We start from the raw sequence: 23,646 nt of genomic DNA, 5'->3' as shown, positions 1-23,646 counted from the left end.
CGCCTTCCCTTGACTACTCACAACCCACAACACGACATCGACACCAGTCCGGATATATTCCTAATCTCACAGAAGAAAACCCATACAACATGCCTCCTCAAGATGATATCAACCCCGAGGATTTCGAGTTCGACGAAGAGACTCACAATTCAACCACTCTGCTGAACACCATGCCAACTTCCACCAGCACCAGGTCGCAATATCACCTACCTGCGTCGGAACAGCTGAGGGGCGTAGCCAATCGAATCATATTCAGTAGATACTATATACTGTTTTATGGGACAATGATGGGTTTGAGTTTCGCAACGCTCGTTATTAGTTTGATAGCTACTCGTGAGTTCAACGATTCCGCCGGCATGCCATCGCGGTGTACCGGTGCAGACTGGACTCTGAGCTGGCAATGCTAATACGGATGGTCTGTATGTTGGAATAGACGGAAATAAATGCCCACCTGCAGTATGGCATATCCTAGAAGTTGTCATAAACGTTTTGATGGTTTTGGAAGTGGGTACAAGGTGGATAGCATATGGGAAAGTAAGTGTTGTCAATCTCAATCTCAATATCATGTATCATCTGAACCACTCAGTCACAGTATTGGACATAAACGTCACGGAAATTAGGTATACAATTACTAATGTAATCGTTTCCGTTGTTCAGAAATACCCATTAACCTTACTCAACATCGTTGATATAATATTAGTATTATTCTGTACGGTAACTTTGATATTGGTGTTTAAGAATCCATGTGGTGAGGGTACTCGAAGTGAGTTATTTGTTTACCGTGCCATTCGTACCCTCTTCAATATCTTCCATTTGACTATGGCTGACCCTCCTGTCTCTCACCTCTATCTAGGTGAAGAACTCCTCGACACTTTCCTCCTAATCATCCGAAACACGGTCCAATTCCTCCGACTAGGTTCTATCCTCCGTCGATCAGGCCACTCATTACTCAATCCACCTAAACCCATCGATCTAAGCCAGGCGGGCCAAGCTTCCCTATCGCTGAATCTGGAATTGGACGATGATGAGGAACTAGCTGCTGAGAGACAATTGGCTGGCGGACGTACCCTCAGATCAACAAATAATGGAGCAAGGTATCAGAGGTTGGAGCAAGATGACGGAGGGGACGAGGAACAGCGAGTAGGAACGAATGTCAAGAACAATCAAGGGAGGGAGAATCTGACGCAGGATGACGAAGAATTATGGGATAGGTTATAACATGATATATCAAGGTTTTTCGGATTGTATATGAACGATTTATAGCTAGAAATGACTGAGATCGCATGAGCACGGAAAAGAGTTAGATTCATTCTGATGCCGTGTGATATGTGTGTTCACCCATAAGACGAAGCTATTGATGTATGGTTGTCCACCAAGTGACATGTGCTCGTATTCCGATGATCCTTGTAATCATGCATATATCACTAGATGTCTACATGTCTACATGTCTACATCCCCTTCTCCCTCGGCATCTTCCTCACGTTCCTCATCTTTCTTCTCCTTCTCCACCCCCGTACTTCCCTTATATTCCCTATCTTCACCATTCATCGTCAGCCCAATCTGATGCCATGTCGACGTCTCTTCCCTTGTGATCTCTCTAAGTACCATCGTAGCATAAGTCGCACTACCAAGTTCCAATTCAATTTTCAATGCTCTAAACTTGCCCTCCTCACTATCTATATCTTCCGGAGGGGGGTTCTGACCTAATATTTTATCTTCGTCAGATTGGACCAAGGAAACATCGGGATCAGTATAAGTTAGATGATTCCAATTTAAAGATATAGGTCTAATGATCATTCGTCTATATGATCCAGGTAATGAGAAATCCCTTTGATCCCTTCTCATCTTATGTATATCCAGACCATCCCTCTTTAACGCTTCGGCATATTTTTCTCCAATTGATCCACCGGGATAATCTACATCCCATCCTGGTAAAGGCATGACAACGTCGAAGATCGTGTAATTCGGTAAATCCTCTTCGGTCAGTTGTTTCACTTCCGGTGAAGAGGTCGTAGCCCATTTACGCAGAGGTCGACCTTTACGGTCTTTTGCGTGTGCTGGTATTGAATCCGGGTCTAACAATGTATAAAGACGGCTAAGTCAACTATTCATTGGAATATGTAATTCAGAAACCGTCGAATACTCACTCGGTACATCACCTTCTCCCAGGGTATCCTTATCGACAAAAACCAAATCGCCAACCAAAGGTTCAGTGGACGACAACTTGATTCTTTCAGATACGATAATATTCCATATATAACTCTGGTACGCATGAACATACATGACTCTGAGATTTCGTGGGATCTACGATACAGTAGCATGATACGTCCGTCAGCCTCTCAGAAGTGCCAGAAGAATTGATTGGTTGTTGGGATTTTTGTTTGTCCATCATCGTTTAGACGGTTGTTTCGCAATGAAGCCAATAGCCAAACCAACTCACACTGCTCAAAGCCCCCACTTTATCTTCCACCCTATTCTTCGTCCAGAAATCCCAAATACATCGTTCAGCTACACCTCGTCTAGGCATCTGGTCAAAAGCCTTTTTCGGATCTTTATCTTCCAACCAAGCTAATCTAGCCGAAGTACAATCTGGGTGTTCACCTTCTCGTAAGTGTAATATCGAATCTACCGCTTCGGACCATTTCGATTGGAGGATCAATAGACCTGTTAGATGAGTGGGCCAGGAAGATGTACCGAATCTTTGCATTCCTACGAACATGTCAAGTCATTGTCAATATCAGCATCAGATCAGACTGAATATCGTATACTTGATGAACGATAACAGCACAGGGAAAGTGGACTTACCATAGAAATTGATGAATCCATGATCTCGTACAGATTTCATGGTTTTATCTATCTCTTCCCTATTCTCCTCTTGCACATTTCTACAATTCACAACATCAGTGTCCATCACACCATAGGCTACATATCAGAAGATTCACGATAGTACTCTAGACTCACCGAAGTGTGATGACGAATTGATTCCCTTTCAACATCCCCAACTCCAAATACTGCTTACTGTACTCCAGATCACCTATCCTCACACCTCTCTCGCCCCTTTCTTCAACGGCTTTCTGCTCGTTCCTCCTACCTTGTCTAATCCCATTGACAGATTTCCACACATATGTCAAGTTCTTGTGATTCCTTTTGAAACAGACTCTCTGGACTGTAACAGCCCGTTTATCTTTCGTTCCGCACACGGAGAGATCTTTGGGGTGAGCACCTAGCATTCGGGTGATGTGTGATAGAGCATCCATGGTTTCTCGGTTGGTTTTGTGAAGGGTGAAATGGATATAGGGAGGGAGTTTCGGTCGGTCTAGAAGTTTCAACGGGGTTGCCGTTAGCATTGACTCAATAGTGAAATATTGGGATTTAGTACAGATAGGCAGAAGATTACTTGATAGCGATGGTCATGCGCAAGTATGCTGGAGAAAGCTTTACATATCCAATGAGACTTCTTAGACTCACCAGGCTGTCGTTGCCACGTCCCGTTCCCACCTCTTCCACCCTGACTTGACGAATACTTAATCACCAGCCTTGATCCTTCTTCACCTGGTGTCTCCCTAGTGGAGGAATCGAATGTTGTCCCGAAACATTCTCTTAGGATCTTATGAGCGGCCGTACGAGCGTCTTTCGATGTAATTGGCTATGTGCAAAAAGCAAAAAGGATGAGTCAGTAGGGGTATATATGGTGCAGTAGTAGCTATCATATCTCATCGGAGATAGAGAAGTGAAGAGACTGGCGAAACCGTTATACCTACCTGAGATACGACTTCCCTAGTATCCTGAGCTTTCCACCCACCCTGCGCACCCTTCCCGTCCCTCCTATCACCTCTGACATCCCTTCCTCTTCCTCTATCTCTACCTTGTCCTCTTCCACCGGTATTCGATGTGGAAGTACTGGCATTCGCGACCATCTCCTCCTCATTCATCGTCCCCTCCTCCTTCTCAGTTTTAGGCTTGCGTGATCCCCAACCACCATCAGATTTAGGCGGTACCTCTTTACCTTCCACTAGTAATCCATGAAGTGCAATGATGGTTTCGTCAGATAAGTGATTTCGTAATTTGCCTGTGGTACCATTAGACCATTGGGGATGAGGAGCGAATTGAAGTGATTCAGGTAAAGTTGATATATTGACTTCTTCTTCATCTTCTTTCGATGCAGGTTCAGTAATTGAGCTAGGAGTGGGGGTGGGGGTGGATTTGGGTTTCTCAAATTCTGGTTCACTAGGTTTGGTTATATCCTTTAAGTGCAAAACCGTCCCATCTAGTGATATTTCATTAACTATGAAATCTGTGAATCTACGTTCATAAAAGACCCATAGCCAGATCAACAGATTTCAAATGATGTTTCTCACAGCCCTGGTAATTATTTTACTTACCTCTGTTTGATCACTCCTCTCACACCTTTATTTTCCAACCCCACAAATCCTCTTATCCCACATTCCAATTCACCTGCGAAACCTTTCCTCTCCGTCAGATCGACCTTCTCTCCTATGATATATTCTAGAGAGTCAGGTAAGATAGGTATAACAGGTTTCAAGCCCAATCTCGAGACTGGTTCGGGAATGGTTCGGTGAGGTGCATTGAGATGATCTTTGAACCGTACAGAGGTGGTTTGACTTTCCTGTGGAGGGATGATGGGAAGTGGGATCGGAGTTGACGAAGGGGTGGTGATTATTGTGGTAGAGCCGGATGCAGGTGCTGAAGCTGAACCTTCTGCAGGTGTAGGTGTAGGTATAGCGATATTCGCAGATTCATTAGTTGATGGCTCTTCCACCCTGGGTCGTTTCGTCGAGATCTCTTCTACTGAAACATCTTCAGCTGGTCGCTTTGAGGTTGCCTCTTGTTCGGACATCTTTGCAGAGGTTGGCAGATTGGACCAGTCGATGTGGATGTGTTCCCTCGATCTGCAATCAATTGAATTCATGTTGATGGGTAAGTTTGCATGGTGCGCATAGCAACTGGATCTTGAAATTTCAGAAAATCGAAAACAGACTTGATCGAATTCGACACGTGGTAGACTCATACTACTAACACACGCCATAACTACTGTGGTAAGTCATCGGTATGTCACTCTTGATCTTGGCGACATCAACACCTCTATGCATTAGCCAAAAGTGCATGAACCAATCGCGAGGTCATATATGCATGAGGGTACGATAACTATCATCACTTCATTTTGACTCTGATATATCTTAGATACACACATTTGCCAATTCAGTGTCACATCTCTGATCAATCCTCTTCCATACCTTCTTCCAAAGCAGCTTTAGCCTTCTCTTCAGCCGATTTCAACAAATCCTCAGGGACTGGTGCATGTTTATTACCGCTCTCTTGACAGATCCACGTCATCTCCAGTTCGAACTCTTTATCTTTGTTATCGTCGTGAACGAGGTATATACTATCCACATCAAATAACACAATCAGTTCATGGCTCTGAGGGGGGATGTACCAAATGATGCTGAGATCGAGTTAAGGGTAGACTTACATCCTAGCTACTTCATCGACAGCTTCTCTACATGTCAATCCGGACCCAGATCCAGATTGTTCCGCATCCAGATACTTGTTCACAATCTTCTCCAATTCAGTCTTGGCTAATGCTTTTCCTTTACCCGATGCGACCGCCCTATAACCGTAGTATACACCTGAAGGTTCGATGCAGAACAGTTTTGGTCCGGTCTTGTCTACTCCACCGATGATGGATGAGAGACCGAAGGGACGAACGGAACCGTAACATGTGTAGGCTTGGAGGTAGGCTGAGATTCGGTCGGAGAGGATCTGCAGGGAGGGAAAGGAATAGTCGAATTATACGATGGTCAATTGTAACGATATATAATAAGGTTGTCAAGTAAATGCGATATCGGATAGTACCACCAAGTACGATTCGTAGAAAAGGAAAGCAGAGCAAAGCATACATATCTCTTGATCAGCTTGGTCTTGTTATCCCCATAGTCGATGATACATAACTCACCTGAACAGATACCGGACTATTATAATTCTCTCTAAAACTACTAGCTTCCTCTCTACCCCTCCTGGCCAAATGTTTCCCATCTGCCAACAACCCCGCAGAGGCAATACCGATGTGTTCGTCTAACGATGCTATTCTTCGATTTGCACCTTTCACTAGTAATTTGGAATGTAAGAGTCGCTCGACACCGAGGACTACACCGTCTGAACATCGAAGACCGATTGCGACACTGTGTAGGGAAGTATGCGAATCGATTGAATTGGAGGGAAGGTAGGTGGGTGAGGAGGATAGAATCGAAGTGATTTGATTGTATCCAAGATATTGGGGGCATATCCATTCGAAGATACAGGAGAGAAGGAAGTAGGAATCGTACAGTGATCAGCTCAACTCCCTTCAACCAACTAGAAGCACCTACCCAGCAGCCTCGACAGCTTTGTTGGCGTATTCGACCTATTCAAAAGATCAGAATATCAGCTCTCCTTGTGCAAGACGTTTAGAGGATACCTGATCCATCACCTACCTGGAACAACCTTCCATCAGGTGAATAAGTCGACACAGAGAGATCATAACCGGTTCCTATCGATGTCATGTTGAGGTTGGTTTATGGATTTATGAGTTTTCACAGGAAAGAGGTATAAATCGGTAAGAGTGTCAGGGATCGTCCTGCTGAGACTGTTGCTATGGTGATCACTGGATATTTTTTGATATATATATTGTAGATTTTATAGTCAAAGCAATCAAGCATCTTGTCGTTTGCTCATGCTCATTGTTCAGTGCTCATTGTTCAACGCTGACGTCCATCGTAGACGCGTGTACCCCTCCACCAAGCCAAGGGAATTGCCACGTCATGTCATATCCAACGGATATCTTATCATCCCTTTTGTGTTTACAATCCGGATACAGACCGAGACGATTGAGTGTGATCTCATACGTTTAACGAGATTGCATCAAGAAATAGAATATCATCTACCGAACACCAAGGACAGAACGATATTTGCGCTAGTCGACAAGATGAGATTGAATGAGAACACTGTGATATTCGGTGACAGAGTCATCCTAGTCCCTTACCGGTCCGTCATATTCACACTAACTGGCATAGAGATCTGATCGATACTGACGATGATATTGTGCCGTACTGATAGTGCTGAACATGTACCAGTGAGCGAACACCCATTTGTAAAATGTTATACGCAATGTATTCATTTAACCTTTCATTAATCAATTCAGACATATCACGAGTGGATGAAATCGCCTGAATTACTCGAATTAACAGCTTCTGAGCCGTTAAGCTACGATGAGGAACTGGAGATGCAGCGTAAGTCTGCGCAATACCCACGATACTCTCATTGATTGCTTGAATTTGGGCTGAGCTGGCCGGATGTGAATGATAGGGAAATGGCATTTAGATGATGATAGTGAGTCATCCTTTCATTCCACATTTCCAACCATACTGATCACTCATATACCGGTTGATTCAACAGAATTAACATTCATCCTACTGGCACAACCTGAAACATCAACATCGACATCAAATATACTTGAACCATCAGAGATCAAGAAATGTAAGATGGTAGGAGACGTCAACCTGTTTTTACCTGATGGTATAACAGGGCAAGGTGAATGCGAGATAATGATAGCGTGTGAGTTCAAGTCTCGCACTACAACAATCTGGAAGTAAGATGCTGAATGGGATGATGGATTAGCAAAAGAAGATAGGAGGAAAGGATATGCGATAGAAGCATTATCACTATTGTAAGCCCACTTCCATGTCTCCTTACAATCCTGTCCAACCACAATACTATCATCCATTAACTTAGTATCCTCTCGATAGCTTGTCATACCTCACTATCACCTTACCGTTCGATCCATCCCTCCTCATAGCTCGTATAGGCTCATCAAACAAACCTTCAATACGTCTATTCCAAAAATTAGGCTTCGGGATTATCAAACATGTGAAAGTATTTGATGAGGTTGAGCTGAATTTCGGTGTAGAGGATGATAAGGAGATATTATCTGATTTAGGCTTGGACGTGGGTATAAATAAGAAGGTAGATTGGATAAATAAAAGTTTGGAAGGAAGGCTTGGAAAGTACGACTAAAAGTAGTTCATAGGAGTTAATCTGGGTATCGCCCACCTGTAGCTGTACGCTGCGATTAAACATTCTAAAATGACTTGTCATGACCCGAATTCGATGCTAGATCATAACCATGCATACAATTCTACAGGTGCTCGTGCTCATTGCCCCTCTTCCTCTTTTACCAATCCCAAAGACACTATGACTCCCGTAGCTGCTTTCTCAGCTGCCTTTCTAGCGTCGGACGATTGAGAAATTTGGGTCTGGACGAAATGAGATTTGATCTCTTTGGCACGGGCGATCTGTGAGAAGGGTGAGATCGATGCAGGTTGAATCAAGAGAAGTGGAATTGCCATGAATGTTAGCTAACGTTCCCTTTTCTGTTTCCTTGAGATCTCGATGGAGCATGCTTAGACGTGCTCCAAACCTTCAAAGAAAACTACTTTCCATTATGAATTCTCCAGAAAGAACACCATCGCACAATTTAAGATATGCGCACTCACCTCTTTAGTGTGATGTAAACATTCCATATAATCATCTTTCTGAGCTACACAATCTACTGGCTTTTCGGCGCTGGCGTAGCACTGCGGTTCGGAATTAGAGTATGGAAACAATGGTTGATACGAAAGAAGGTTGATCGATATTGTGTCAATTTCGATCGTAGGCATAACAGCGAAATCGATGGTTGTTGAGCAAGAAGGGAGAGGATGGTTCGATGACGGAGTAAATTAGCATCTAGTATTTCCCGGTATTGTAGTGCCAGATGATCGGATAGTGAAAGCAACTGGACTCACCTTTGAGAACTCTTGCCAGAGAGGGAAACACCTCGTTCGACCTGATCATTGAAAGGTCCATAACATCAGCCCGACAATCCTATCCCATATCGTTGTCTTCCTGGTTCCCAGTTTCGTTCTTAATCTCACTATCCATCCTTTCAATACTGAGAGCTAATCCTCCTAGACTTCTTCTTCCAGGTTCGTGCCACCTGACTGCATATCAACAAGTCCAACTCATGATTTTCTTTCCAGTGAGTCTCCACTGTTGTCGTTATCATATTCCGGTCCAACTTCCAAGTTTATCCATACTCTTATCCTATCAAGTCAAACTAATTGACCACTGATACTTCGCATTCCCTCATATTCACACCTTCACACTGATATCCATCCGACGCTATTTAACAATCTCAAAAGACGCCAGATACGTACCACCTGTATAACCGAAACCAGACTATAACCACGCATCGCATCAGCATGTATCTCCTCAAATTACAATTAAGCAGAGTAGTACTCACAGCCATCTTATCTACCTTTTGATTCTATGTTATGTTATGTTAGATGTATTGGTTGAAGATGATGTACCGTTAAATGCAAGAACATTGATTCGCTTGTCTCTGTCTCTGTCTCTCTTCGTTGCCTTGAATGGATGAACGGGATCAAATGGGAATAGGATACTGGAATGGATTGATACTGAAGGATATCAATTCCACGTCATTCCCAATGCATCTTGACTGGGGACCGTTGTACGCAGATGTCAATGTCCATAGTGATGCATACATACACACCCAAACAGTATCAAGAAAAAACATACCAAATATCCTACTATATACATTTACCTATACGTACAGTATCCATGAAATCTCTCACCAGATCGCATGGTACATCGGGGTAGACCAACAATCATCCAATTGGCTGTACCAAAAGGGCTAGAGATCCAACTAGAACGGATGCGATCACTAATGGGTTAGAACATCAACAGGAGTCAGTATATATCTCATATTGCTATTGAAGGAGGACTTGAGGAAACAATGCATCGATATGGATTCAAATGGAAAAGAAAAAAATGTTCTAAATGTCCGCTTGTATATGGAAAATGGATGGGGTATATGGGCTTAAATGAAATTGATATTATACTACAATCACTTTATAATGATGGTTGATCATCAATCAAAGAGCAGACCGACGCTTACCAGCTGTACCTGCCATTCTCTTTATTGATCTCTTGCATGCTCCACTGGACGCATTTCCATCACCGCTGTCAACTGGGCTGGCAGAAGCAGAAGAGGAAGCAGATGCCGATGCGGAAGAAGTAGACGCGGCGGTATCAGGAGATGAGATTGTTGCTGAGCCAGAAGCAGTACCTGAAGTGATAGTCACTTGAGGTTGAGTGTCGGGACTGGTACTCGAAGGAGGTTCAACGATGTCTGTTGCTTCTCCGCCATCAATAGACGTAGATGAAGAAGAGGTAGGTTCAGCAGCGAGATTATTACCTGGCGCAGGTGTGGCTGTCGCAGTGGCTCCGCAGAATCCACCTTCGGCGGCGATTTGAGATGATACCCAGACCTATAAGCACCAACTCATATGTCAGTCGACCTGAGCTATGAATATCTCTTAGGCGCGACTTACGAAAGGTTGACCAGTTGACCAGGTAACGGATAAAGCACCATTACCATCTGTCTTGGCTTTATCACATGAAAGCAAACTAGATTGAACCATTAGCGAATGGGAAACTTGAAGCACCGCAATTGCAATATACTCACTCAACCACATCAGCATTGTTACCAAACTTAGTACCACCAATCGACCAAGTGCTCGAACCTCCTGATCCTCGCTAAAAGTAAGGAAATGGTCAGTCAGCTAAGCCCAAGTCAATGTCGGTCTATTGGATCTGGTAACTCACGTTGGTCAAGACGATCAAAGCATCCTCCCTTTGCAGCGCAATGTCATTATCCTGAATCTTAAGTACTGTACCAACAGAATTCAGGAATTTGCCTTTTGTACTGAGAAATTTCCTGATCTTGTTCAACGTAGTGATTCTCTTGTATGTATCACCGTTTGTTGCATAGTTGTTATAGTTCCAAAGTGCTTCTCGGTTATTTGGATCATATGGACCATCGGCAATATCTTGCTCCAACCCATAGTATACAGTGGGTATACCACCGTACATGAATGATCCGACTATAGCATTGTATACCAAAGATCTGTCACCGGTTCGTGAGTTGAATCGAGGTAAATCTTGATTATCGAGGAAAGATCCGATAACGGTAGGATCAGAGTATGAAGTGGCAGCTGCGTTGATGTAGTGTTGGAGAGTTCCCATGGTTTTACCACCACCGAAGACTGCCGCGGCGCCGTATAGCATACCTAGGGATTATATTTGGTATCAGTCGGAAGCCGTCCAGTACAGGATTGGGAAAATACTCACCGAAACCGAATACCGAGTCGATACCATCGGTTCCTTGGTACGTGGCCGCGTATCTGGGCGCAGGTAGTCGTAAGTTTGCGTCAAACAAAGGTAAATAAACGAAGGGGGATTTCTTACTCTGTGCTATCACCAGCAACTTCACCAATACAGAAAATACCCGCGGAAGTACAGAAATCATGTTGGAACTCTTTGCTCAGATGTTTCGAGGCGTCAATTCTGAATCCATCTATACCATATTCTTTCACGTATCCTCCAACCCATGATTTCAACTTATCAGCGACAGCTGGAGTTTCCGTTGCGAGATCGAGAAGAGCTACATCATTATCATCCCCTCCAGTGACAAGCCAGCATTTCTGCTCTGAATCGTGATCTCCCCAATTGATATTACATCTTTCGTGGTAATTTGCTGGATCTTTGAAAAGCATCTTGCCGTCGTTGACGGTAGAGAGGGTTTGAGCGTCGATGTGGTAGTTTGTAGCTGCCAATGCGTTAATGGCGATATCTACCATTAGGTACATTCCCCTGGAATGAAGAGCGGAAGATAATGCTTTGAGATCATCGGCGGTACCGAAATGCGGATTGAGCTGGGTGGGATCAACGGTCCAGTATCCCTATGGCCAAGAAAGAATCAAATAGATCAGCAGATGTACAGCAAAGTGAAAGTGAGCCATATTTAGATTTGATCGTCACAAGATATGGATCATTAATGACAATCACCATCATTCGTCTTATACGGCATCTTTTATCTGACAGCAGAGGTTGAAACATGCTGAAAGGTCGTTGTGTTGAAGGTGGTGTAGTACACTGACATGATAATTTTCCCCATACTTTGTATAACCCTCGATACCCAAAGCAGTAGGTGAAATCCAGACAGCGTCAAATCCCATGCCTTGGATATAATCTAATTTGTCGATGGTAGAACGCCATGTACCACCACAGTATGATCTTGATCCCAGATCACATTGTCCACCACCTGCGAAACGATCTGTGATCAATCTGGAAAGGGACAATGCCAACCAATGTCAGCACAAATGATGCAGTAGCTTGAGAGATGTATGTATGGGAGGTGAACTTACTGATAGATTGATCTAGATCTCCAATCATCTTTGTTGGCAGCTTGTACGGTGATAGTACTTGCCAGTAAAGGTAAGAGAGTAAGCAACTTGGTCAGAGGTGCCATCGTCCAATAGTTGAGAATATAGAATCAAGTTTTTGTGTATGTAACGATTGTGGGACGTAGATTGAGAGAGTGAAAATGAGTCTGTAGGTATATAAAGGGATTATGGGACGATGAATGAAAGTGAGTTCAAGTGTTATGAGAATGACAGTGAGATCAAAGGGGCATATAGATCAGTCAAGGAGAGAGAAGATGAAATGGAAAAGGGGAATGACATGTCTGACAGTTAATCGATGCTGTGCTACTCTTTATATATCATTGATTTTGTATACATCACCTACATAGCACTGTAGGCTGTTTATTTAGTTGATCGATCAATCGTTTGGGATGGTCACTCTGAAAGGAGGGTGTTGTTAAATTTTAGTATGACACACGAACGAATTAGTCTTCCATCTTCCTTTGTTCCCCCCAGCCCAAGCCATGGCTGGAACACCAAGCATCATTCAACAGAACCGCCAAGCCGTACCATATGATCTCATGTGAAACGCAAGGAATGTCGTCCTTCGTTGTTTTCAATTGATGGTCGTTGGGCAGTCATACTGCTTGTTGTACCCTGAAACACCGTGTAAAATGATCACTTTTGAGCCATTGTGTGGGTTTCGAAGACCGCCAATGGAGCCTTTCGAGGGTGATCGCCTGAATGCAGTACCATCAACTCACCTATGCCTGATTTACCAATGACAACCAAACGCGTGCTATAACAATGCATCAAGGATCACGGCTCATGTTTTTTCGCACTGTTGAAGTCGAGGTTGAAATGATGCTATTGTGTATATTTCGATTTCCGTCGGAAATAATGCAGAACAACAACAAAAACAAAATTCATGTTGAGCTCTAACCTTCATCCTCGACTTGTTCGTCATTCATCATAGCAGCAGCACTTTAGCGCTTGTTAAAATTTTGTATTTGTGATTATCGCTCGGATGCTTGACCTCACATCAACGAATCGTAAGAGAACAGGTCACCCGATATGACCTTTCCATCTTCCGTTGAGCATCTTCCCTTACCTCGGTCGAAACAACGTAGTCGTCTATCAAGGAGGAACGACGACTATGAAGAAGAAGGTGGACACAGGTCCACTCCGAGAGATGCTGAATTGAGAACGGAAGTCGGGGTAGGTGGTACTCTGTTGGATTTCGGAAGACACGGAGGAGTGGGATTGGAAAGAAGTAAGAAAGGCTGGGAGTGGGTTTGGGCGAGCGAGGAGAGGAAAGGTGAGTCTGCTGTGTTATCCCGAATATGCTCATCACTCAGCTGAATGGCCACTTCAGACTTGAGATACGTAAATGGAGAGCAAGCGATATGTTTGTTTCCTGCTACGAGATCGATGGAAAGGGAGGTGAATATATCGGGGAAAGATATGATTGATTCGTCTGTAAGTCATTCGTCTGTATACCTGAAATGCTATGATCTGTCTTCGTCTACACTTATAGATGCATTCTAGTGCCATCGTTGCTAACGAAGCTTTAGACAAATTACATTGAATCTCTCTGTTCACCATACGAGCGCTACGGTCTACGAGAATCTCTCACATCCATCTTAGACGAGGATACAACCCATCGAGCTGGACCGTCAAACACATCAAAACAGCGTGGATTAGGTATACCAGAGAGGGACGTATATGAGGGACCCAAATTAGCATTGATCGATAATCCCAGAGCTAGAATAGCGAAAACTCTATTGGCTTTCCCGGTTGGTGAAGTGGGACATTGTCTAAGTAAGCTATCGTTTACCCATAGATCATATGGCGTACCTGGAAGCTGACAGCCCATTGAAATTGATTCTTAGACATCAGTCCGTTCTTACCTGCGAAGAGTACCAAAGTCGACCAGAGGAGTAGACTCCATTTTCTACCTACCCATAAAACCGTTGAGAGGTTTCCTACCCCTATTTTACAGATCGTTTCTTCGCCTGTTGTTTCAAGCTCAAGGATTGATCGTACGTTACTCATCAAACTGTCTCTAGCACGAATGACTGAAGTCTTTCCATGGTCATAGGCGAAGCTACAGCACTACTAGTTCGGCTGCAGTCCACCACTCACCTCTTGAACCTTATACCCGATCACACGTACGTGCCGCCGAGCTCGGATGCACCCGTAATATGTCAGCGGACAGCATCATTAAGCTACGAAGATACCGAGGGAAGAAGGCATGTTGACGTAGCGTTAGATCCCAAGATATGGTCGAGGATATTGGTCGTAGATGATTCTGGCGGGGTATGGTTATGGTGGGAAGAGAAAGATAATAGGATTGGCAGGATTGAGAAGGCTTGGAATCTGTACGTTCAAGCACATCAACATCGGCTATGTCGCGGAGTCATCAATTGTGCAGAGGGACCATGCTGATATCCAACGATGTTATAGACGCAAGATAAGGGATAAAGTCACGGATGAAAAGAATCAGTTTTTCAGGATTGCGTTTGGTTCGAAGTCCGATACTGCTTTGGTCATATCGGCAAGGGATTGTGTAGTAATTGATCTGAATGTGAGATACTCTCTCAAGCCTTTAGGATAATTGTAGTTTGCTAATAACCGATATCTAGGATCCCGACCACCCCTCTACAACCCTCCTCAGCCTACACAGCAAAGATCGTCAATTTACATCCCTCGACAAAACAGCTTCGGAGCGTAGATCTCAGCATACTGTGATTGCAACGAATCACGAGATCATGTGGGTCGACGAGAGTAAACCTGGTACACCAATCATATCGTGGAAACATGATTTTGGACATTCGACAGATTTGGAAGTAGGCGTGATACCTGGATTGAGTAACAGAGGTGAGTGAGCTATTCGTATACGATGTCGGCCGTTCACCAAGCTCACGTTTAGAATTATCCAATACTTTAGACCTATGCACCATACTGTACTCTACCGCACAGCGGTTCCTCTTAGCATTTCCACTCGCAAAATCCACACATCCTCGATCACTCTCCCATCCCTACCCCTTGAACATCCCTATCGACGGCCTGGGGTCTATACAGCCTTTTACTCCTGCTTCTTTCCGTCATCCGAGATGTTTGATCGGTATCACCCCGGATGGAGCAATCTACTCGGTTCCGCTCTTGTCTGCGAATGGTAGATCAAGGCCCGCCAGAAGTGATCTGAAGAAACCGATAACGGAGATCAAGTCTATCTGGGACGAACATGTACACTCTTTGAGAGATAAGATCGATGGAGATCAGAAAAGGGAAGATGCGGAGAGGATCAAGAGTGGTAAAGAATTGGATCTCCGTTGGGCTTGGCTTGGTAAGTGATGTCGACCCTACAATGAAAACGGAATTGACTAAGTGAAACTTCTGGTGCAGAGATCAATCAATCGTCGGGAATGGTAGATCAGAAAATATATTTTCATCCCGTTGAATTCGAACAGTATCTGAGAGAATTGGATGCACCTTTGGAACATTTCATGACAGCGTAAGTATGGTGAAATCTCTCCAGCAATCTCTTCCGACCTTGTATTGTTAATCACAACGTATATATATGTATAGTGGCGATCTAGCTCGAGATTCAATTTACCCCGAACCGACCGAGCTTCAATCACATTTACTCAGCCCTCTTCCCTTACATCCTCAAGGATCCAAGGTCACTATCGACTCGTTGACTCGAATGAATTTCTCCAAAAATCTTCCGGTAATTTCGAGCTTCAGTAACGATTTGCCTATACTCGATAACTGCCGACCCCAATTGAGAACGATAGCTAACAAAGATATTCCAACGGACTTGGACATATCCCCCTCGAATACGTATGAGATACTACGAGAATCATTTCCTATGTCCAAGAAGAGTGACATTGCTCAATTGGCGCTGGACCTATCTCTGTCGACCACCATCTTCTCCTCTGAACCAATTGTGATGCCTTCCGATAACGCACATCACAACACGCAAATGGCGGAACCCGATGATCTATTTACTAGAGCAGCGGGGTTGAGTCTAAGTGAGAAGGAACCGCCTAAAATCACTTATCATCATCTGATTCCTCAACTGAATTATATCGATGATTTTGAAGTTGGTATGGTGATAGGTAAGGAGAAAGAGAACGAAGATGAATTGCAGGATTTGACTGCCAGGGGATTATTGAATGATTGGAAGTTGTCCTCGAACCCTTTGGAATATACTTGGAAATCATGGAGAAGGGATGATGAGTTTGATGATCATACGATCAGTCATCGAGAGCCCATTAGATCACAAACACAAACACAAGCGCAGACACAGACACAGACACAGGTGAAAATGTCTTTGTCGCAAACACAAAATGAAAGGATGATCAAACCATTACCTTCACAATCCCAATCGCAATTTAGGTATTCGCAACCTACTCTATCAACTTTCGCACGACCGCAACAACTTTCACAATTTTCTTATCGTACTCCACCTTCCTTATCTACCATTGAACCCCAATCTCTAATCCAACCAAATAGATCTAGGGGATTGACACCCACGTTCAGTTTACCCGACCTAAGACATTACCCACCGGATTTAGGTTTATCAAGATCATCACCTCCTCCACAACCTCACGGACCAGGATCCAGTCAACCGCCAACGGAAGAGGTGCAGTGGGCTGCTACTCAGGTGGAGAGAGGACCTTTCGGTGGGAGGGGGGATAAAGAGAAGAAGAAGAAGAAAGAGAAAAAGAGAATTGGAGGGTTTTAAATTGTCACATTGTCAATGTTTGCATTTGACATCCAGATATGCGATGTTGAGGTTTCGCTTGTCAATCATTGGAACTCCCTTTTTTACTTTTGTGGATGGATGATTGATTCGTTATAAACCGTAGCTTTCCTAAACATAGATATATTCCCAAAATCGCAGAAGGCCTTTGCGCGTGTTTCAAAAAATGTGGTGAAGACACGATACGGTTCCTATGCATGAATCATAAAACTGCCTATGAAGGTACACTACAATACAACAACAGTATACTGGTGTAAGTGGGTCTGAACTGGATTGAATCAATATGTCATTCCTTCTTAACCCTCTTCCTACTTACTTTCACCTCGCTTTGTACACTTCTCCTTTTCTCACCCACCTTCCTCCCCTCTTCGGCAATTTCAGAAACAAGCTGCCCTTGCCCTTCCGCTTTCGCCTTCGCGGTAGTTCTAGCTTTAGCGCGAGACGCAGCGGTGGAAAGAGGTTTGTCGTGCGCTACGCCTCCTTCGCTAGGCTTGAGGATCCTGGTCTTACGTGGTGTTTTCTGTTTCGTTGCAGAAGTAACGGATGAAGTAGCCGATCGTTCAGGCATGGGGGCAATTTGCGTTTGGCGAGAGGTACTTTTCGATTGGGCAAGTCTGCTTGAAGTGTTAGTGATAGTGCCGGTAGTAGAAGTCGACCGTGATCGAGGTATTCGAACTACTGATGATTTAGTCAAATTGGCAGTGGCCCTATCAGGCTGAGTAGCCTTTACTGAGCTAAACGAAGAAGCTTTCCCCATCCGTTTCCCTTTCTCAACACTAGGTTTGGTAGTGACTGCAACTATCATCTCCATTTCATCGTTATCGTTTTCGTCCTCATCAGGGATGATCAATGTAGGTATAGCTTTACCTTTCCCTTTCTTACTGCCCGACACCAAATTATCAGGATTGACTACTCCCTCTGAACCACTTAGCATGTGTCTCGCTCGAGGTCCACCAGTTTTCTTCCTTTCTCGCTCGATTTCTCCTATAGTATCAACATCGATCAACTTCATCTCCTTCTCAGTTCGCACTTTAGACCTTCTAGGTGATCTCCTGATTTCCCTCACTTCATCTACGTCAAGAAGATTGTTCTGTGTCTTTGCTGTAATGGCTTTGAGAGGAGTACTCGGACCGGCACTTGCTATCTCTACATACTCAGGTGAAGAAGGTGGTGAAGGAGGTAAGATTTTAGGTGTGGCGGGAGGGTCGATGAAGGATATCGATCTTCTAGGTGTAATCGGTCGAGGAGAGGGATGACGAAGTAAAATGGATCCCGGAATCTGAGGTGGAGGGGACAGGAAGGAAGCTCGAATGTGATCTTCGTCTACTGTCGGTGTGTCTCTATGCTGATGTGTTTGCTCCACAGCTTCAGATGAGTCATGAATGGTTGAATGGGATCTGATGAGGTTGGCAATGATATTGAATGAAGATTTCAAGGATGTTTTGGAGAGTTTAAGCGTCGAAATGATGAGTGAGAACGGGATCTGAAGAATATAGTGAAACAGAAGGATACCAATTGACTGGATGAGAAGTACTGAGAGGTCCACAGGCGTTTCGTATGGTCGAACAGCGGGAGTGAGGATCTGGTAGAAGATATGAGAAGATACCTGGAGACGTGAATCAGCTGATGTTCGTCGACACGATCGATGTGGTCCGGGTAGCTGTACAGATGAGCATAAGATACATGACACTCACTGATAATCTCATAAATAAGAACGCAACACATATAACAGCTTTGACAGGCGCATAAAACGGTATCCAACTTAACAAGGTCGATATAGCAGGTCCCAAAGTTTGAGCGACAACCTGTTTGTGCCGTGATCATCAGCTATAACTCCCTCATGACTGGAAAATGTAGAGCAAATAGCTAATTCACGTATATAGTCCAGCAGATCAGACTCTCCCTCATCGCTTTCTTCCTCGTATTTGTACCTATCCTCCGTCCATTAGGCCGTATGCTCCGCAGTGCTCGGAACGTATCTAGCACATTGAGGGATAGCCTGGAAATTGAGGTGTCAGCTGAGTAGGCTGAGTATGACCAGTTCGAGGAAGCTCACCATATCGTCTGAGTGGTTGATCCCTTCGATGATAGGTAGTACCAGATTATCCCCATGGCCATGGGAGGGAGGAGGGATGAAGTGGAGGTTGACATGGTGACTTCCGAGGTGATTTGTTGCGCCCCTTATATCGGCTGCTGCGGAACCATCGAATTTGTGATTCCAGGTGGCCACGGGATTGTCGAAAGAGCAGTATGTAGTGTCACGACGACGAGCTATGACCAGGCAAGGATGCAGTAGAGAGACACGAAGTACACGGGAAGATGCCAAAAGTCGATGTTTTGGCTTCTTCTAAGTTACAAGAAAACACACGCGCATCACTGACACACACATGCTTCCACGTGGCATCCGATTATCTGGTCAGGTGTTTCTGGTAATTTCTCCCATATGTTACTTACTGTCCCTGTCAACCAAACCAAACCAAACCAAACCAAACGATGCATCTCACTTTGTATTCCCCTTCTCTTGGTTTCTCTTCTCTCTTTCTCCTTCTTCTCCTGCATCTACTATATAAATACTGTCGTTTTTCATCCGCTTCATCTCGTTTCATCTTCTTACCCATTCTCCTCTGTATCATTATACCCCATCCCCCCTCATACAATGGCTGTAGATTATAGTCAGTTCAAGGGGTAAGCTATTGCCCATGGATTCCAGAATGGACGTACAGCTCACCCGTGCTCCCTGTTCTTTTCAGCAAACCTTTTCAGGTCATCTCCAAATTGGGAGTTCGATATACAGGTATATTCGATCATATCAATCAGGATGATCAGACCATCTGCCTAGCACAAGGTAAGCTATCCAAAGCAGACCAGCGGTTGCTACAGCTTACGTGTATTGTCAGTGTATAATCATGGTACTGAGGATAGACCCACGCCCAGGAAATTACCCGGATCCAACAAATCACTAGGCTGGGTCAGATTCCAGTGAGCTTCAAACTGCTTCCTGACTGGATAGCTTAGCTGACAATCTCTTTTACAGCACCGAGTCCATCGAATCTCTAGCTCTGGTAGAGAATTACATACCACCTGGTGAAGAGGCTCCTGTGGATCCGATTCTCGCGTCTATTGTAAGTATAAACTTATTTCTCTTCGAGCACATATTGTCAAAGCACATTCTTTCCCCTATAAATCCCTCTTCCATACAATTCTTTTCGCCCCTCCTTCTGCCCCTTCATATGATGAAGCATTTTTCGGATGTAAAGTGTCCTACGGGACCGATGTCCGAGAGCGCAAAAAAGTGTGGACACCTCCGTTGCCTTCCTTCTGATCTCTACTTTTTTGAAATTCTCTTCAACGATAATAACAAAGAAACGGGATCGACGCTGATACGATGACTGTATCAATCATGGTAGAGCCAAAATGCCCCACCAGCTGCTCAGGCCCCAAGCCAACCTCCACAACCACCTTCCGGTCCCGCAGCAGCATCTTCCTCTCAACCTCGTAAACAATCGTTCGACTTACCTCCCAAACCCACCGGTGCAGCCATATCCGCCGCAACCGCTTTAGACAGAGTTCAAAGGTCTCTTTCAGACTTACACGTCAACGAAGACTCCGGTAGGCCACGAAGAGGCCCTAGGGCTCAACCTATCGAGGTCCCTGACACGGAATTCGACTTCGCAGCGAACAACGAGAAGTTCGAGAAAGAGAAAGGTAAAGAAGCTGAAACCAACGGGCATGTTGAACCTACTTCGAACGAGATCGGTGAACCTGAATCTCAACCTCATCCTTCTGCTTTAGCATCTTCCCCTCCGAAAGAGGATCAACCCAAACCTCAGCCTCAACCTGTCAAATATAACAAATCGAGCTTCTTCGATAATTTATCTACCGAGACTGCGAGAGTATCAAGGGCGGATGAGCGACATAGGAACTTCGACACGTTTGGGGAGGCTGGTGGACCAAATTATAACCAAGGTGGTCCTGGTGGATTCAGAGGTAGAGGTGGATTTAATCGAGGTGGTCAACAGGGTTATAGCAACCGAGGTGGACGAGGTGGATATAACAGAGGTGGTAGAGGTGGGTATGGTGGTGGTCAAGGTCAGCAAGGACAGGGTCAGGGTCAGGGATATCAGCAAGGTGGACAGAGACAGTACTATAACAATAGACAAAGTCAGAATGAATTGGCGTAAGACGTAAGAAGCGAAAAGAATCATAAAATGATGTTGTATATAAAGTAGAAAAAATATCAAGTATAAAGATGTATCATCATTATCATCAGTTCAATCATGACCGAGAGAGTTTCGTTATTGCAACTGTTCAAAAGACCTTTGCAGTACATCTATCGTGTCATTTATCATATATCATCTACAATCTAATTAATCTAAATCATTTACCCAAATACCCTCGCCCGAACACCATCCACAATACCCTGTATTCCGGTCCCGATCGAAGGATACATCCCATAAACCCATTTCCACCCTAAAGCAAGTGATGTCCCGTACAATGCACCACCCAGTACTTGTTCCCAGGTATGATAACCCAATTGCTTTCTGGACCATAATCCCAATACCCAATATCCACTTACTCCTATACCTGCTAGCCAACTAAGGGGGAAGGAAAGGTATTGGACATAAGGGATGAGATAGATGAAGTAGAATGTTAGAGCTGTCGAGTGCGTGGAAGGCATCCCATAGGTACGTTTTGGACGGATCTTAGAGGGGGATGAAGATGGGTCGGGAGGCGGGGGACGAGGGTTTCGAATTAGGTTTTTAAGTAGTTTGGCTATTGATCGGAAGTAATTGATGGGATCGTAATCAGTAAGATGTGTAACCTGTGTAAGATGATTGGGTGGGTCTTATATTGTGAGGCTATACGATAGGATCGAGCGACAGAACCCACCTGAAAGAGAAGAGTTTAACGCTCCAATGGCGAACCATACCACATGAGCATCTCTAGTATATAAAATTGCCAAAGCTGTCGACAATGTGACTGTTATATGTGTCTACGATCGCAGACAGGGAACGGTATCAGCACGAGTCACACACATGTGGATAGATATCCAGATGAACAGTAGATATACTCACCTCATCTAAGATGTATAGTAGAGTAGATGGATAATCACTCGGTTTGTGGGGTTTCAAGAAACCCATTATTTCGTACTCGTACTTTGCTGTCTGGTTGAGCAGTCAGTCGTCAGGATGATTTCGGTCTTGGTATCCAGATGGTAGCTGAAGCGTCTGCGTCTATCGGCTGTGTGAGAACAGCAGGTATACTGTGTAGTTTGGTGTTTGCGGTTTTTGGAGATAGAATAAAAATGCTTGGAAGAAAGGTATTCCAAACCATCATCATCATCCTTCTCGGTTTCTTGGTTGCTCAGGCACGGGTCATAACGGAACATCTCGAATTCACAACATTTCTGATTTCTGACTTTTGATTTTTCATTTCTTGTATACAATCGCCACCTAAAACCATATAGATCCCAAGTATCTGATCAGACGAACAAACCAAGACGATAGATCCTCCGCAGATCGCATATCAGGATCAGCTGCGAGCATTCATTACCTACAGTTAAAGCCCGAAGAAACACCCCCTCCCTTCGACTTGCAGGAAGAAACGATCCAGCAACACTAGTAACAATAGAGCGAACATCATATCGTGAAAGGGATCAGAAGCAGTGCAAGCCAAAGATACTCGTATAAAACAAAGTGGCTATAGGAAGGAAAGGGCATCATGTCACCACCCGCTGCATGTCAAGAAGCGAGAGAGGAGCTTGTAGCCTGTTTACTAAGGACGGATTGGTAAGTTTCGAAATTCAATTCCTTCGTGAGATCCAACTCGCTTTTAATGCTATATATCCTGTATAGCTGACCATTCCCAACCCCATTCAGTGTATTGAAATCCGGTAAAACACCAACAGAATGTTTACATCACCCTTCAGAACTTCCTTTACAGTGTCAACATCTGATAGCTAGATTCGCAGATTGTAAAAAGGGTATGGTGAGTGAAACATACAATTTATGTCTGCTTCCTCTTCCACTAGATCATCGCTCCAAATCCATTGAAGCTCAGGCTTGGATCGTTTTCCACCCACGAAGCTGACCATTACTTATACCTTCCAATAGCTAGATATGAGAAGACGTTTCCGAGGTAATCACTTATCTGAATCTGCCAAAGCTGCCGCAAGAGGTGAAATATTGAATCAGGGGACTGTCGATATCATACCAGATAGGAATCCAGATCAGGATACAAGGCGATAATAGTGGGAATGTATACCTTTGGATCTCAAATTGCTCTTGTACAGTATATATACCCATGTTGGTACTCCCTTGATTCGCCAGGGTCAACTGATTAGATCAGACCACTACTATTCACATCAAAAATCACCAGAGTTGAGAAAAGCTTTGAACAAAACACCATATACATGTAAACGTGAATCATCCCATACCTATACTATTTTACATATATTCAACTTCATGTTCATCATCATCATTATAACTAAATCTTCAACACCCTACGAAACCAAAAGCCAAATCCAAAACCAAATCCAAATCCAGACTGAAAATT

The 23,646-nt window shown here is 44.1% G+C and overlaps 11 protein-coding genes across 11 annotated transcripts; 5 read left to right on the top strand and 6 right to left on the bottom strand.

Annotated features, from left to right (window-relative positions):
* Positions 1–89: 89 nt before the first annotated feature.
* On the top strand, positions 90–1,218 carry L199_002748 (uncharacterized protein; the record flags this gene model as incomplete). The annotated part of the gene is made up of 4 exons (XM_064888487.1): positions 90–333; positions 434–534; positions 658–763; positions 854–1,218. The coding sequence occupies 4 exons, from the start codon at positions 90–92 to the stop codon at positions 1,216–1,218; spliced, it is 816 nt and encodes a 271-aa protein (XP_064744559.1).
* Positions 1,219–1,440: 222 nt separating this feature from the next.
* Positions 1,441–4,858, bottom strand: L199_002747 (uncharacterized protein; the record flags this gene model as incomplete). The annotated part of the gene is made up of 8 exons (XM_064888486.1): positions 1,441–2,075; positions 2,148–2,304; positions 2,441–2,709; positions 2,806–2,885; positions 2,962–3,316; positions 3,469–3,646; positions 3,762–4,302; positions 4,383–4,858. 8 exons carry the CDS (start codon positions 4,856–4,858, stop codon positions 1,441–1,443), a joined length of 2,691 nt encoding a protein of 896 aa, XP_064744558.1.
* A 380-nt stretch (positions 4,859–5,238) lies between these two features.
* On the bottom strand, positions 5,239–6,560 carry L199_002746 (uncharacterized protein; the record flags this gene model as incomplete). Its single annotated transcript, XM_064888485.1, has 5 exons — positions 5,239–5,404; positions 5,492–5,781; positions 5,975–6,200; positions 6,387–6,421; positions 6,492–6,560. The coding sequence occupies 5 exons, from the start codon at positions 6,558–6,560 to the stop codon at positions 5,239–5,241; spliced, it is 786 nt and encodes a 261-aa protein (XP_064744557.1).
* A 422-nt stretch (positions 6,561–6,982) lies between these two features.
* On the top strand, positions 6,983–8,070 carry L199_002745 (uncharacterized protein; the record flags this gene model as incomplete). Its single annotated transcript, XM_064888484.1, has 7 exons — positions 6,983–7,041; positions 7,114–7,129; positions 7,199–7,286; positions 7,363–7,386; positions 7,453–7,611; positions 7,675–7,723; positions 7,803–8,070. The coding sequence occupies 7 exons, from the start codon at positions 6,983–6,985 to the stop codon at positions 8,068–8,070; spliced, it is 663 nt and encodes a 220-aa protein (XP_064744556.1).
* A 137-nt stretch (positions 8,071–8,207) lies between these two features.
* L199_002744 (uncharacterized protein) lies at positions 8,208–9,343 on the bottom strand (the record flags this gene model as incomplete). The annotated part of the gene is made up of 5 exons (XM_064888483.1): positions 8,208–8,348; positions 8,550–8,630; positions 8,841–8,881; positions 9,252–9,273; positions 9,338–9,343. 5 exons carry the CDS (start codon positions 9,341–9,343, stop codon positions 8,208–8,210), a joined length of 291 nt encoding a protein of 96 aa, XP_064744555.1.
* A 646-nt stretch (positions 9,344–9,989) lies between these two features.
* On the bottom strand, positions 9,990–12,427 carry L199_002743 (uncharacterized protein; the record flags this gene model as incomplete). Its single annotated transcript, XM_064888482.1, has 8 exons — positions 9,990–10,385; positions 10,449–10,524; positions 10,583–10,653; positions 10,723–11,186; positions 11,248–11,300; positions 11,365–11,858; positions 12,057–12,243; positions 12,324–12,427. The coding sequence occupies 8 exons, from the start codon at positions 12,425–12,427 to the stop codon at positions 9,990–9,992; spliced, it is 1,845 nt and encodes a 614-aa protein (XP_064744554.1).
* Positions 12,428–13,394: 967 nt separating this feature from the next.
* Positions 13,395–17,073, top strand: L199_002742 (uncharacterized protein; the record flags this gene model as incomplete). Its single annotated transcript, XM_064888481.1, has 10 exons — positions 13,395–13,638; positions 13,696–13,799; positions 13,895–14,141; positions 14,213–14,362; positions 14,422–14,701; positions 14,787–14,907; positions 14,966–15,200; positions 15,271–15,669; positions 15,729–15,837; positions 15,912–17,073. The coding sequence occupies 10 exons, from the start codon at positions 13,395–13,397 to the stop codon at positions 17,071–17,073; spliced, it is 3,051 nt and encodes a 1,016-aa protein (XP_064744553.1).
* A 304-nt stretch (positions 17,074–17,377) lies between these two features.
* On the bottom strand, positions 17,378–19,242 carry L199_002741 (uncharacterized protein; the record flags this gene model as incomplete). Its single annotated transcript, XM_064888480.1, has 4 exons — positions 17,378–18,697; positions 18,786–18,896; positions 18,967–19,090; positions 19,148–19,242. The coding sequence occupies 4 exons, from the start codon at positions 19,240–19,242 to the stop codon at positions 17,378–17,380; spliced, it is 1,650 nt and encodes a 549-aa protein (XP_064744552.1).
* Positions 19,243–19,747: 505 nt separating this feature from the next.
* Positions 19,748–21,272, top strand: L199_002740 (uncharacterized protein; the record flags this gene model as incomplete). Its single annotated transcript, XM_064888479.1, has 5 exons — positions 19,748–19,776; positions 19,842–19,936; positions 19,989–20,070; positions 20,126–20,213; positions 20,499–21,272. 5 exons carry the CDS (start codon positions 19,748–19,750, stop codon positions 21,270–21,272), a joined length of 1,068 nt encoding a protein of 355 aa, XP_064744551.1.
* Positions 21,273–21,472: 200 nt separating this feature from the next.
* On the bottom strand, positions 21,473–22,232 carry L199_002739 (uncharacterized protein; the record flags this gene model as incomplete). The annotated part of the gene is made up of 3 exons (XM_064888478.1): positions 21,473–21,864; positions 21,982–22,084; positions 22,167–22,232. 3 exons carry the CDS (start codon positions 22,230–22,232, stop codon positions 21,473–21,475), a joined length of 561 nt encoding a protein of 186 aa, XP_064744550.1.
* A 580-nt stretch (positions 22,233–22,812) lies between these two features.
* Positions 22,813–23,339, top strand: L199_002738 (uncharacterized protein; the record flags this gene model as incomplete). The annotated part of the gene is made up of 3 exons (XM_064888477.1): positions 22,813–22,880; positions 22,971–23,079; positions 23,205–23,339. The coding sequence occupies 3 exons, from the start codon at positions 22,813–22,815 to the stop codon at positions 23,337–23,339; spliced, it is 312 nt and encodes a 103-aa protein (XP_064744549.1).
* Between the last annotated feature and the right edge of the window lie 307 nt (positions 23,340–23,646).

Source organism: Kwoniella botswanensis, chromosome 1 (assembly GCF_036426115.1).
Source record: "Kwoniella botswanensis chromosome 1, complete sequence".
Classification (NCBI taxonomy): domain Eukaryota; kingdom Fungi; phylum Basidiomycota; class Tremellomycetes; order Tremellales; family Cryptococcaceae; genus Kwoniella; species Kwoniella botswanensis.
Note: the sequence above shows the minus strand (reverse complement) of the source record. Positions and strands in the feature narration are given on the sequence as shown.